General features: G+C 46.2%; 1 protein-coding gene across 1 annotated transcript in view; it reads right to left on the reverse strand.

The window, feature by feature from the left end:
• WDFY4 (WDFY family member 4) overlaps nt 1-13,968 on the reverse strand; it is a 255,320-nt gene that overhangs the window by 237,268 nt on the left and 4,084 nt on the right. Inside the window, 1 exon segment of the mRNA XM_030569859.1 lies at nt 8,021-8,289. Within this exon segment, the coding sequence (XP_030425719.1) occupies nt 8,021-8,272 (252 nt within the window). The 5' untranslated portion in view covers nt 8,273-8,289.

Genomic DNA, 13,968 nt, shown 5'->3' on the forward strand with positions numbered 1-13,968 from the left:
GTCTGATTTGTGTCCATTTATCCTTTTCCGTAGAGACTGTCCAGTTTGGTCGATGTACATAGCAGAGGGACATTGCTGGCATATGATGGTGACCATCACTTATTTGCACCGTGGTGTCTAGGAAGTGGACCTCCCGTGTAGATTGGTCCAGGCTGAGGTTGATGGTGGGGTGGAAGCTGTTGAAATCATGGTGGAATTTTTCCAGAGTCTCCTTCCCATGGGTCCAGATGATGAAGATGTCATCAATGTAGCATAGATAGAGAAGGGGTGTGAGTGGATGAGAGCTGAGGAAGCGTTGTTCCAGGTCTCTAGCTTGTCTCCCCAGACCCAGTGGTGAGCTGGTGTCATGCCCAACTTGCTCCCAGACTTGAAGGTCAAACCGACTCCCTTCCTTTACTGGTAACTCATATAACAAACCTCAGCCTGAGCTCTCTCGCCAACCCTGGCTATTCCTCAGGTTTCTTTCCTATGGCAACTCCCGGTCTCTGTAGCATTTGCCATGTCCAGCTCTCCTGTCTTGCTAGCACAAACATGCTGCACCTGCCTCAGTGAGTCAACAAAACGCACTAGGCAGTTTTACACAGGTTTCTAACTCTATTAACAAGGTAGCTCAACAGAAGAGCCTTGGTTTCCTATGCAGGATCATAGACCTTGTCATACTTCCATTGGGGAGGACTTAATGTTCCTCTGGAGCATCAGCTCCTGCCCAGTGCTGGAGGGCAGGATAGGAGATCTTGGCTGGATCAACAGCCAACCGTATAATAAATCAATAACTCCAATGCTCTCAGTAGCATGAAGAGCCACAGGAGAAGCTGTAGGGGTCACGCTGCCCTGCCCTGGCTTGGATGTGAGTCACATGCACAATGTTTCTCCACTAACCCCGTGAGACTGTGGGCTCGAATGACTCATGGAGCCCCTGTGCTCCGCCTGTGGAGCACTCATCCCCTCCTCCTGCCTATAGCCATGGGAAATAGAATCAAAACACTACTTAAGTGCAAAGGTTCCAAATGTGTAATGGCCATGGAGTGATACATAGAGGAAGGAAATGACAAAGAGGGGGAGGAAGGTACTGCAAAAGGCAGTCATCTTAATTAGAATGAGGAACTGAGGCTTACAAGCCCCTAGCCACCTCCCGTGGCTGAAAGCCTCACAACATACACAAACTGAGCTGGGATTTTGGTCCCTAAGTACAGGCCAGGGAGGGAGGGAAGATTTCACAAGAAAGAAGAAAAAGGTAAAAATCCTGATTCTCTTCAATGTTAAAGGATTCGATTCTCTGTGATGCAAATCTGCAGAGTTCTAGGTCATCTGGCCCAGAATGCTCACACTGTCCAAAGTTCTGCTGATTCGTCCCAGGGAACTGGGAAAACCCTTCACTGAAAACATTGTAATGAACCTATAGCCCCAAGGACTTCACAGCTCCCTCTCTGGATTGCAGCGGGGCCATTCAAGGTCCTTAGGAATTTAAAGTTCACTATCACTGGGCAGGAGTGAGTTCTGGGAATTCGCTTTCCACCAGCAGTCATACTAGGATGTATGTGGAAAGCAAATGCACAAGGAGTGTGAAAAAATGGCCAAGGAGACCTTGTTTAAAAATGTGACTGTCTCTGCAGTTCTGAGCATGCATCATTGGGAAGAGAAATTCTTTCTCCTAGATGTGCTAAAAATTATTTTTTTTGTCATAGTGGTAGATCAAAAATCAACATGACTTCCTGCCTTTCTGCATAGCTCTAAATCCTTAGATTTCTAGCTTTGGGTGTACATTCAAAAGAACTTCTGCAACAGCAAGCTGGATGGCTAACATTTGCAATCCTTTGAAAGTTTCACTCCAAAAAATATCCCTTCCATAGAAATAATACTGAATAGCAAAGAAGATTTTCTGAAGCTACTATATATAGTCACTACTGGCTCACTCCAGCTTATTTTGTGTTGATTGATTGGGCTGTGAACTGCTGAATAAGGCTGTGTGAAATATTGGCAACTTGATACTTTTTAGGGTTCCTTCTGGGCCTATATTGCCCTGATTGCTTGGTGTCTGAAGCTTTCATGTTTCATTGCAACTTTGTGTTTTTCCTCCCTATCAGTCACAAGAAACTTGCAATGTTTTGCTTCAAAATAGCATCAGTTTGGAGTAACTGTTTTTTCACATGGAAGAGAGTCCATCTTTGGTGAAACCCTCAAGGTTTAAAATTCTGTATTTCAAAATTTCCTTGAGACAAATCCAACTTTGCATGGAAGTGCTGGAAAATGCTCTTTTTCATCACTGCTGAAACACTGCCTAAACCGTCCTGGGATGGCCTAGAGAGACGTGTCATGGAGTTTTATAGAACAATTTCACTTCCACAGGTCTCTGGTGGAAGAATCAGGATTCTGCTCCACACAGAACCCACGAGGAATTACACTTGCTGACCAGGGGCCAGATCACAACTGCCCCATGGCCCCTTATTGCCAGCTAGGCTGGTGCACTGGAGCCGGAGGATAAGCAAGTGCCCCACAACCTCCCCTAGGGAATATCCTTGGTCCATTCCTAGAGCCAGCTCCACCAGCTCTGCCCTACCAGCATTCTGAGATACAGATGGGGCTGGAGGAGGCAGGGGTGGATCGAGCCAGGAGGCTGAATGGCTGGACATATACCCCAGGGATTTCTACACCCTTACAGTAGCCCAAAGGGGCCATTACAGAGGTCAGGGATGCCCTAACTCGTGCCGGGGCCAAACCAGTCCCCAGTCCCTGAGAGCAGGGGTTGTGCAACCAGCTCTTAGCGCCCAATCCCCTAAATTTACTACCACGAGGAGTCTCATGAAGCGACAGAGCCTCCTTGTCCTTGCAGGGGACAGGGTGATGAAGATGTCTGGGCAGGATTGGGCCCTTGCCTTCTAGAGAAGAGCAGCCGCCTCTCCCTGTCCTCTCCACTCTTGTGATGGTATCTTTCCCAATTCTAAACCTTAGCGTCCAAAATATGGGTACCAGCATGAATTCCTCTAAACTCAATTACCAGCTTAGAACCTGTAGCGCTGCCACCAATCAGGAATTCCAGTGCCTGATACACTCTGGTCCCCCCAAAAACCTTCCCTGGGGATGCCCAAGACCCAGACCCCCTGGATCTTAACACAAGGAAGGTAAACTCTTTCCTTCACCAGTGCCTTTCCTAGGCTTCCCTCCCTGGGTTACCCTGGAAGATTACTGATATTCAAACCCCTTGAATCTTAAAACAGGGAGGAATGTCCCTTCCCCTCCTCCTCTTTCTCCCTCACTCAGAGGCAATAGAGATTCAAGCTCCGTGAATCTAAAACAAAGGGATTCCCCCTTCTCCCCTCCCTTCCTCTTCTCTGTTAAGTACAGACTCAATTCCCCTGAGCCTCAACAGGGGGAAAAAAATCAAACCGGTCTTAAAAACAAAACTTTTAATAAAAATAAAAGAAAATAAAGAAAATCACTGTAAATTCAAGATGGAATATTACAGGGTCTTTCAGCTTATAGAAACTGGAGAAAAAGCCTCCTCCAACAGAAATACAATTTAAAATACTTTCAGCCAAATACACATTAGAACTCTACCAGCCAGATACACATTTGCAAATAAAGGAAAAAAACAATTAAAAGACTATAACCGCCTTCCTTACTAAATACTTACTATTCTGCATATATAAGAGACTGTAGCAGGGATATTGGAAAGAAACCTGGTTGCATGTCTAGTCCCTTCCAGGAATCAGAGAGAACAAAGCCAAACCCAAAAACACAAACAAAGGTTTCCCTCCACCGAGGTTTGAAAGTATCTTGTCTCCTGATTGGTCCTCTGGTCAGGTGTTGCAGGTCACTGTTTGTTAACCCTTTACAGGTGAAAGAGACATTAACTCTTAGCTATCTGTTTATGACAACTCTGCTGCCTCACCAGCCTGCCTCTAGGGGTATGTCTACACTGCAGTCATGAGGTGCAATTGCAGCCAGCGTAGACGTACCCATGCAAGCATTAATCTAGCTAGCTCAGGGGCTAGAGCAGCGAAACCAAAGAAGCTTCACTTCTGATTCCTTTCTCTTCCAACAGAGATAGTTTCTCTTTCCCTTAACAAACCTGGATTCCTGGGTGTGTGCCAGCCTAGGCCAGATACCGACTGGGGGCTGTGGCTGGCCAAGCCTACCTAAGGAGTGGGCATCCCCTAGTCCAGTCGGAGCACAAAGGGGGAACCCGGAGAGAAGCACTGCTAGCGAAGGGAGAACAGACACTCAGGGTGAGGTTGTGCCCTCTGCAGGGGTTGTGTGTCACTGCTGCACTGTTCCAGGCAATGCATGGGGAGGGGAGTGACATGGCACAGTCTCTAAAGCAGTGGTGGCCAACCTGTGCCACATGCGGCTCTTCAAAACTTAATATGCGTTTCCTTGTATAGGCACCGACTTCGGGGCTGGAGCTACAGGTGCCAAATTTCCATTGTGCCAAGGAGTGCTCACTGCTCAATCCTGGGCTCTACCACAGGCCCTGTCCCCACTCCACCCCTTCCTGCCCCCTCCCCTAAGTCTGCCATGCCCTGGCTCCTCCCCCACACCACCAGAGCCTGCTGCATGCCACAAAACAGCTGATTGGGAAGTGCAGGGAGGAAGGGGGAGGCGCTGATTGGCGGGGTTACCGGTGGGTGGGAGGTGCCGGGAGCAGGTTGGGGGAGCTGATGTGGGGGCTGCTTACATTACTGTGCCTCTTTGACAACGTACATAGGTAAATTCTGGCTCTCTCTCAGGCTCACGTTGGCCATCCCTGCTCTAATGTGTTTAAAAAGCACATGGGCCCTGCCAACAGAAACCAGCCAAGCTGATAAGTGCCTGAGTCAAAGCAGAGTGTCTTTTAAAGGTCAAGGCTGAAATGCTGGTCCCCTTGAAGTCAGTCAGAATTTTGCCATTCACTCAGAGGGGTAAGGGTTTCCCCCCACAAATACAAAGTCTGTTGTAGGCAGAAGGAGGGCAGGTTCCTGAACTTGGGACAGTCACGCTTGTATGTGAACAAATCCCCAGGGGAAGGAGAAAGGGGCAGCTCAGTGAGGCCTTCGCCTTTCACCTGATAGAACATTAAACAGGTCTTTGTGCTACACACGGGCACAGTGGGCGAAGCCTCCGGTTTAAAACGCTTAGGACCAGACGGGCCGTTGGCTGGTTAAGCAGTACAAAAAAGGAGTGATGGGTGAACACAAAGTGTTTGCTCATTCATTCATTGGGGCAGATCATTCACTGTTCCTGAGAGTTCAGACGGCTGCCATTTTACTGGTGAAATACCGACCAAACACAAAAGAGTCACGGATTTTATCACAAGCGACTATTTCTCTGAAAACATGGACTGCAAAGGATATTATTTATTATCTGTCATGGGCCATGTTATACCTGGCAGGCACAGGCCTGAGTTAGGGGATGGCCAGACCTGGATATGGGGTAGCTTAGGTGTGGATTTCACAGTCCTTCCCAGAGCACAGAATCAGAGCAACGCAGAGCTGGAAGGGACCCAAAAAGTTATCAAGTCCAGGCCCGTTCGCAGAGGCAGGGCCAAATAAACTGGGACCATCCCTTAGAAGTGTTTGTCCAGCCTGTTCTTAACAACCTCCAATGATGGGGACTCCAGGGTTTCCTTGGAAGCCTGTTCCAGAGCTCAACTACCCTTAGAGTTAGGAAAAACTTTTTAATATTAACCTAAAACTCCCTTGCTGCAGATTAAGCCCGTCCGCTTTATAACAGCCCTTAACATGTTTGAAAACTTGTCAGGTCCCTCCCAGAGTCTTCTTTTCTTGGGACTAAATACGGCCAATTTTTTTAACTTCTCTCTACATGTTAGGTTTTCTAAACCTTCTATCATTTGTGTCGCTCTCCTCTGGACTCTCCAATTTGTCCACATCTTTCCTAAAAGGTGGCACCCAGAACTGGACACAGCACTCCAGCAGGGACCAATGCTGAGTGAAACAGGACAATTACCTCCTGTGTCTCACATACAGCACTCCTGTTAGTTAATACATCCCAGAGTGATATTAGCCTTTTTCACAGCTGCATCATATTGTTGACTCACATTTCATTTTTGATGCATTAGAAGCCCCAGCTCCTTTTCAGCAGTACTGCCACCTAGACAGTTATTCCCCATTTTGTAGTTGTTCATTTGATTTTTCCTTCCTAAATGAAGTACTTTGCACTTGTCTTTATTGAATTTCATCTTGTTGATTTCAGACCAATTCTCTAATTTGTCAAGGTGGTTTTGAATTCCAATTCTGTCCTCCAAAGTGCTTGCAACCCCTCCAAGCTTGGTGTCATCTGTAAATTTTATAAACATACTCCCATTATCCAACTGGATTAACAAAACTATTTAATAATACCGGACCCAGGACCGACCCCTGAGGCACCCCATTAAATACAGCCTCCCAGTCTGACAGTAAACCATTGATAACTACTGTTTGAATATGTTCTCTCAACCAGCTGTGCACCCACCTTATAGCAATTTCATCTAGACCACATTTCCTTGAGAATGTTATGGGGGATTGTATCACAAGTCTTAATAAGAAATGAAGATATATCACATCTTCTGCTTCCCCCATCCACTAGGCCAGTAACCCCATCAAACAGGAAGTTAAGTTGGTTTAGTGCAATTTTTTCTTAGCAAATCCATGCTGGCTATTCCTTACAACCTTATCCCCTAGATTGTTTAATAATTTGTCCCTGTATCTTTCCTGGTATCAAAGGTAGGCTGACTGGTCTATAATTCCTATGTCCACTTTTTAAAGACGGGCAGTATGACCTCACCCATCCTCCCAGAGTTATTGAATATAGCTACTCAGAAGTAATCTATCACCATTCAACTTTTTAGTGAAGACTGAAACAAAATAGGCACTAAACCCCACAGCATTCTTGATGTCATAAGTTATTAGCTCTCCTTCCTCACTAAGTAAGGGACCTACACTTTCCTTCCTTTTCTCTTGCTCCCAAGGCATTTAAAGAAGCTTTTTTTATTGCCTTTTATGTCCCTTGCCAGATGTAATTGATTTTGTGCCTCCCAGCACACATGGTGCACTATGCACTATGGTGATTTTCCCAACTCCTTTGGGGCCATTTGGCCCCCGGGGGGGGAGCAATCTGCATACAGCAATCTGTGCAGCTATGCAAAAGCTATGAACAGTCCAGACCTATGGTTCCTGCCTCCCCCCACTCCTGTTGTGGAAGATTGCCTTGACTAGTTGGGGAGCAGTGACTAATCAATCACACACCTGAAGCCTCTTGCAAATAGGAGCTCGGGGGAAAGTGTCTGTAGGAAATGGCAGTACATCCTAGTGGTTAGAGCACTTGATTGGGATTCAGGAGATCCAGGGTCTGTTCCTATTTCTGCCAATGGCCTCCTGGGTGACCCTGGGCAAGTCACATCACCTCTCTGTACCTCAGTTTCACCTTCTGTAAAATGGCTCAGAGCACAAAGTACATATTGCAACAGACACGTGGACCATCAACAGCATGATTGTTACTGTTAACTGGCTTTCATGTAGAAGTGTACCCTTTGCTTCCTTTGCAAAGGGCCTTGAGATCTACCAATGAACAGGGCTTTGCAAGAGCTAGGTATTATTATTCCAAGAATTCGATCTGGATATCATTTACTCTGTGCTTTCTATTCATCAGGTTGCATAAACCAAACAGCTTGCCCATCCCAGCCTAACCTGTACCCAGACCTGATCCGCATCCTTTCTTAACAAGGGGCACCGCTGTTCTAACCCTTCCCATGCTACACCAGTCCCAACCCGGCTTTGAAACGTGCCCATCCACTGGCAGATCCTTTGCTTCCATTCGCCCAGTCCCACAAAGCACAGCTCCCCAGGGTAATCACACACACTGCAGGGGCTGTTAGAAGGGTGGCTGAAGGACAAAAGCACCCCACGAGGGAGCTACAGAACAGACCCCATGGCATACAAAGCATACGCCCACCCACAGTGTAAATGACGACCACGCTTGGTGCAGGGCAACAGAGAATTAGGGGTAAAGCCTCTAGCCAAGCCCCTAAGATAGCAGAAGAGCAAACCTTTAGGAAGAGGGGAAGGAAGCCCAGAAGCCTCCTCTGCTGCTCTTCAGGGATGAGATAAGGAGATGCCTGCTCATACTCCAGAAACTGCTTGGCTAGCGTCTCCCACTGGAGAGAGGGGGAATGGTGCTGTCCCTCCCCACTGGCCTCGGGCTGCGCCGGGGCTTCCACATCATTATCAGGTCCTGTCTTCTGCCCCGTCTTGTCCAGGAAATCCCCCTGCTGCTTCAGGAGCTCCTCTGCTGGGTCCATGCCGTGGCCAAATAGACCTGAGTTTAAAAACAAGGGTTATTTTAGAGTTGCCAACCCTCCAGGATTGTCCTGGAGTTCCCAGGAATTAAAGGTTATGTTATGCAATGAAACCTCCAGGAATATGTTCAACTAAACTTGGAAACCTTAGTTATTTTCTTGTAGGATTTTCCATGAAGAGCAGATTGACTGCTTTTTGCACAAGGAAAACAGCTAGACTCAGTCTCAGTAGCTTTTTTTTCAGACTAAGGGCAGCCACCAGAATAAATTCTCCAGGAGAGACCACATCGTGTGGGTTTCACTTGTAACATGCTGCACTTGCTGTCTCACCAAATGGCAGTTTCAGCCCATTAAAGATGCAACACCCAGAAACAGTCTCAACACTCAGAAGATGCTGAGCAACAGATCACTGTAGTTAGTTAGTTAAGTCTTTCCCAGTGTGACCAAGTTCCTCCTCTACCTTGATGGGTCCTGCGCTTATTGGCAGATTTGCTTACCTCACAGATTCACCCTGTGGGTCGGGAAACAGCCCAGAGAACTTCCCCTCTGGTAGAAGCCACAGTCCAGGTCAATTCCTCCTGAGTTTGATCAGGAGTTGGGAGGTTTGGGGGGAACCCAGGCCCTGTGGACTGCAGCTGTCTAGAGTGCCCCCTGGTACAGTTACACGACAGCTACAACTCCCTGGGCTTCTTCCCCATGGCCTCCTCCCAACACCTTCTTTGTCACCACCGGACCTTCTGCCTGATGTCTGATAACGCTTGTACTTCTCAGTCCTCCAACACTATACCTACTCACACTCAGCTTCCTGCACGCCTCTTGCTCCCACTTTCTTGCACACACTTCCTCTCCTCGAGCTCCCTCTGAGCTGACTGGAGTGAGCCCTTTTATAGCATCAGGGGGGCCCTAATTAGATTCAGGTGCTTAATAGCCTCACCTGACTCTTAGTAGGTTAATTGGAGTCAGGTGTGCTCATTAGCCTGGAGCAGCCCCTGCTCTGGTCACTCAGGGAACAGAAAACTGCATATCCAGTGGCCAGTATATCTCCTTCTACTACTCTGCTGTTTCCAACTGGCCTGGGTCTATCACACCAGTTAGAAAGGCTAATCAGCCCCCCAAACTCCACAGTTATTTTTCTTGCTCTTCTATTAATCCCTTTCACTTGTACACATCTGTTGGGTATCAGCATGCTCCAAACGAGATGCAGAATTTATATGCAGTCTCACAGGACCCATGTAGAGAGGCCTCCCTGCTCCAAGACATGATCGCGCTGGTCTTGAATCACCAAATCACATGAGGTGAAGTCCTGGCCCCAATGAAGTCAATGGCAAACTTCTGATAGACTTCAGTTGGGGCCAGGATTTCACCCAGTGCCTCTTTCTTGCAGCCATATCCCCGTCAGCTCAGCAGTAACTTGCTCTCCACTTCCTGGCCATTTGGGCTCGATCCTGAAGGATGTGGAGTGCTCCAGCCCCGAGCCGGAAAAGCACGTAAGCATGTCAGTGGGACTGCTCATGTGCTTAAAGTGAAGTGCCTGCTTCAGTGCATTGCTGAATGCGGTTGTCCTCCTTGGAGCTGCCATGTGTAATGAGATGATTGGCATAGCTTTGCATATTGATCACTGGTGAAGGACAGTGGCTGGCAGCTCAGCTTGGAGCAGCTCCCTTATTCTGTGTCCCCCACCTCCACCCCCCACTCAGTCATGGCCTGCCACCCCCCTTTTCTGTGCTTCTCTGCCTCTGTTCCCCTCCAGCCTCTTCCTCCTCATTCAGCCAAGTTACACACACACACTCCTCTGCCCACCTCACTCCCTGTCTATTCCATTTGCCATCATCACCACTTCCTCCTTGGGGCAGGTTCCACGCTGGCAGCCACTTAACACTATGCAGCATAGTTGCCTCTAGTGACCACCAGGTGCAACTGCAGCTCAGCCAACCGCACGCAATTCAGGCTGGGCCGCGGGAATGCATAATACCAGGCTGTCCTGCCTCTGCCTTGAAAGGTGGCATTGGGGGGAAATCAGGGAACTGCAGACTGCTGAAGACAGCAGGTTCCAGTTACTATTTTCTACTATCTTTCCTTACAATCATTTAATTGTTACATCTAAGCTCTCTACTCATTGCTGAGAACAACCCTCACAAGCGCAACACGCAAATGCTATAGAACTAGCATAGGCTTTACCTCTTGGACAGAGAAAACAGATCGAGTACTAGGTTAGGACTCGTGAGACCTAGGCTTTGCCACTGGCCCACTGGATAACCTTGGGCAAATTGCATCCCCACTCTGTGCCCCAGTTTCCCCATTTGTAAAATGGGGATGAAGATGTTAACCTGCTTTGTAAAACACTGATATCTATGGATTAAAAGTGAGGTATTATCACTAGAGGATAGCACCCTTTGAATGGATAGCTCAGCCCACACAGGCAACAGTCAGAAACTTGCCACCACTAGGGCTAGCTCATGCCCCTGCAGGCCAGAGTCGGGGTGAGTGGCTCAGTGTGGGGGGAACTGGCCAAAGTAGGGGAGTGAGTATTCCAATAGCCTGATTTCCACTAAACTTAGGCTCACGGAGTGCCCTTTTGGTGCTGCAGGCAGGGGAAGCTCTATGGTGCCCTAAACTTGTTCTCACCCTGAAGTCACTGCCTCGTCCTTATATCCAGAATGTCTGCTCCCTGCCACAGGCCCCTGTGAGGTCACTGCCTCACTCGCGTATCCAGTCACAACACTTAGATAGAGGAAATCAGGGTTTTCCAATTCTCACCCACATCAATAAGGTTCTGCCCACTGACACCTAGATCATTCCCTGGAATTTTGGAATTAATCAGATGCATTTTTCAAAAAATTACCACTAGACAGCCAGAGAAATGCCATGGAGTTGAACGTAAGGGCTCACTTCACATGCCCAATTTATTAGTACATGAACTAACATGAGAGCAGACCCTTTAATACAACATTACACTCCACACACAAGTTAATATATAGAAAAACAATGGCATACTTCCTATGCATATGAAATACAAGTTTTTTTTCCTACATGGGCTACTTACTCTTGATTCCAGATAGTTAATAAAAATGTTAAAGGCAATATAGCCAACCCAAGCATTCAAAATTCATGGCCCCCCAAAATCATGAGCTTAGCTTAAAAATCATTAGATTTTAAGAAAATACTAAACTGGACATTCTTTCTATTTGCTACCTGCTACTTTCTGAGCCATAGGGTGTCACATTTCCAAGCTTTTCTCATCAACACTGAGGGCTAGAAATTTTTTTTTTAAATGAAAGTTGAGATTTTCATATATTCACAAAAGCAGCAAAGAATCCTGTGGCACCTTATAGACTAACAGACGTTTTGGAGCATGAGCTTTCGTGGGTGAATACCCACTTCCTCAGATGACATGCATCTGAGGAAGTGGGTATTCACCCACGAAAGCTCATGCTCCAAAACGTCTGTTAGTCTATAAGGTGCCACAGGATTCTTTGCTGCTTTTACAGATCTAGACTAACACGGCTACCCTCTGATACTTGATATATTCACAAGATTCTCAGAGCTGGGACTTTAACTTAAACACCAAATATCATGAGATTCACAACAAAATCATGAAAATTGGCAATGCTGTAAAGAGTAAATGAATTTGGAAAAATTGGAAAAATTTCCATGAGAAGTTACAATATTTCAGCATTTGTTTTTATCCCAATTTGGGACAAAAAGTCAAAATATCAAAAAGTTTAATGTAATAAAGTTCTGAAAAATTTTGATTCAGAAACATCAGAAGATTTCATTTCAATAGTTCCAAATAGAGGAAACATTTTGACATTTCGGAATCAACATATTTTGTTCCGGTTTGTGAACCAAATTGAAACACTTACTTTCAGGTTGGCTGGATATGAATCTGCTTTCCCCGAGGGCCCTGGTGCCTTATGGGAGTTGTAGTTTTTGGTGGCTCATGCCCCCGTTCTTCTTTATGGGCTGTGTTTTCGAGCCAAACAACATTTCGCATGATGCCTACTGGTCTCACAACTTCCATGATGCACCACAGCAGTTCAACCAGAGAGAAGACCATAATGCACCCTGGGAGATGTAGTGCAACCAAGGAGCCCATAGTCTAATGGATAATATGGGACATGAAGAACATAGGAGATTAATGTTGAATTGACCCAAAATGAAATAGTCAACATCAATATGTTGGGGATGATACAAAATAGTTTATTTTGATTTTCCAAAAAGAAAACATTTCTGCTGGAAAATTTCAATTTGTTCTCCTGAAACTTTATTTTCTGTTGAAAAAATATTTTGAGAGAAAATCCCAAGCCATCTCTACTAAACATATCTTAAATTCCCTCACCACAGCCAGATTAAATAATTAAAGCTTCATGCTCATTTGCTTTCCAGCACGTATGCTGCTTGTTGACTATTGGCACTTTGCCTAGCTTGGGCACTGAAACCAATCTGGTCGGTTTCAGTCCCTGGTTCTCACGCAGTAGTCCAGGGCTCCAGTGATGGGGATATTTTTACCATTTCATGGCTGTTCAGTGGCCCATGTGGAACAAATCGGTGGTCATAACCCTAGTCAATACTCTTTGCTAGAAGTCACAGCAGGAAGGCAAGGGGGAAATGGACATGGAGACAGAACTATGGGGTTAGTTCTGTACCTTTGAGTCAGGGCTGTAGGCCAGGCACCAGAGGGGAAGCTTGCTTCACCACTGTGAATAATCAGGAGACGTCAGTCTCCAAGGCTGTTGATCTGGCACTTGTCACCAGTATCCAGTTTTTTAAAAAAATAAGTAATTAATTAAGACAACACCATGACATAGGCAGAACGTGTGCAATGACAGCACTGCAGAAGACAGACAGGAAGACCACGTGCCCTATGACTGAGTAGGCGCAGCATTTGTCATGCTTTATTTTTGGCTCTGGTAAGATAACATTGCTTGGCTCAGCCCACTTTTGAGATACGTATTGCCTCAGAAGAGTCTTGACTTTTCAAGGGGGCTAATGAAAAGTGTGTTCAGAGCCAGTTGTTGTCAAGGAGGTAGCCCTTCCCCTTTGCAACAAGTCCAAAGGGCATCCCTTCTTCATAACAGTAGTCTCACTATCTTGGGGGTGGCACTGCAAAAGCTGAAAGCCAGTTATTGCCAGCAGGAAGAACACTGGATTTAAATATTTTTCTGCCTGTTTGGCTGGATCCAACAAATGCTTATTCAGGTGAGTAACATAGTATAGTCCAATGCAACTCGGCAGGATCACTTCCATGAGTAAAGACCAAAGATGGTCCAATGATAATAATAAGCCTATCTACCTTTCATGTGACACTTTTCATCAGTAGACATCAAAGCACTTTACAATGCAGGTCAGTATCATTGTCCCCATTTTCTAGATGGAGAAACTGAGGCACAGGGTGGTCAAGTGACGTAGGCCAGTGGCAGATCCAGAAACAGACAAAATTATTTGATAATTGACAAATTTATGAACTGTCTCTTTTTTTAACTAATGATTTATTTAACTATTTTTTTTATTAGCCCAGCTTAAATGAGGCCTACTCACATGAGTATGGCACTGAAGGATTGGTCCCTTAGAGTGAAATCGTGCCACCTTCTGAAGTCAATGAGAGTTTTACCAGGGACTTCACTGGGGCAAGGATTGCCCCCAGTGTCTATGATTCTGTCATTCTGAGCCCGTAAAATTAAGTAAAGAGAGAGGAAAAC

This window comes from Gopherus evgoodei, chromosome 7 (assembly GCF_007399415.2).
Source record: "Gopherus evgoodei ecotype Sinaloan lineage chromosome 7, rGopEvg1_v1.p, whole genome shotgun sequence".
Lineage (NCBI taxonomy): Eukaryota > Metazoa > Chordata > Testudines > Testudinidae > Gopherus > Gopherus evgoodei.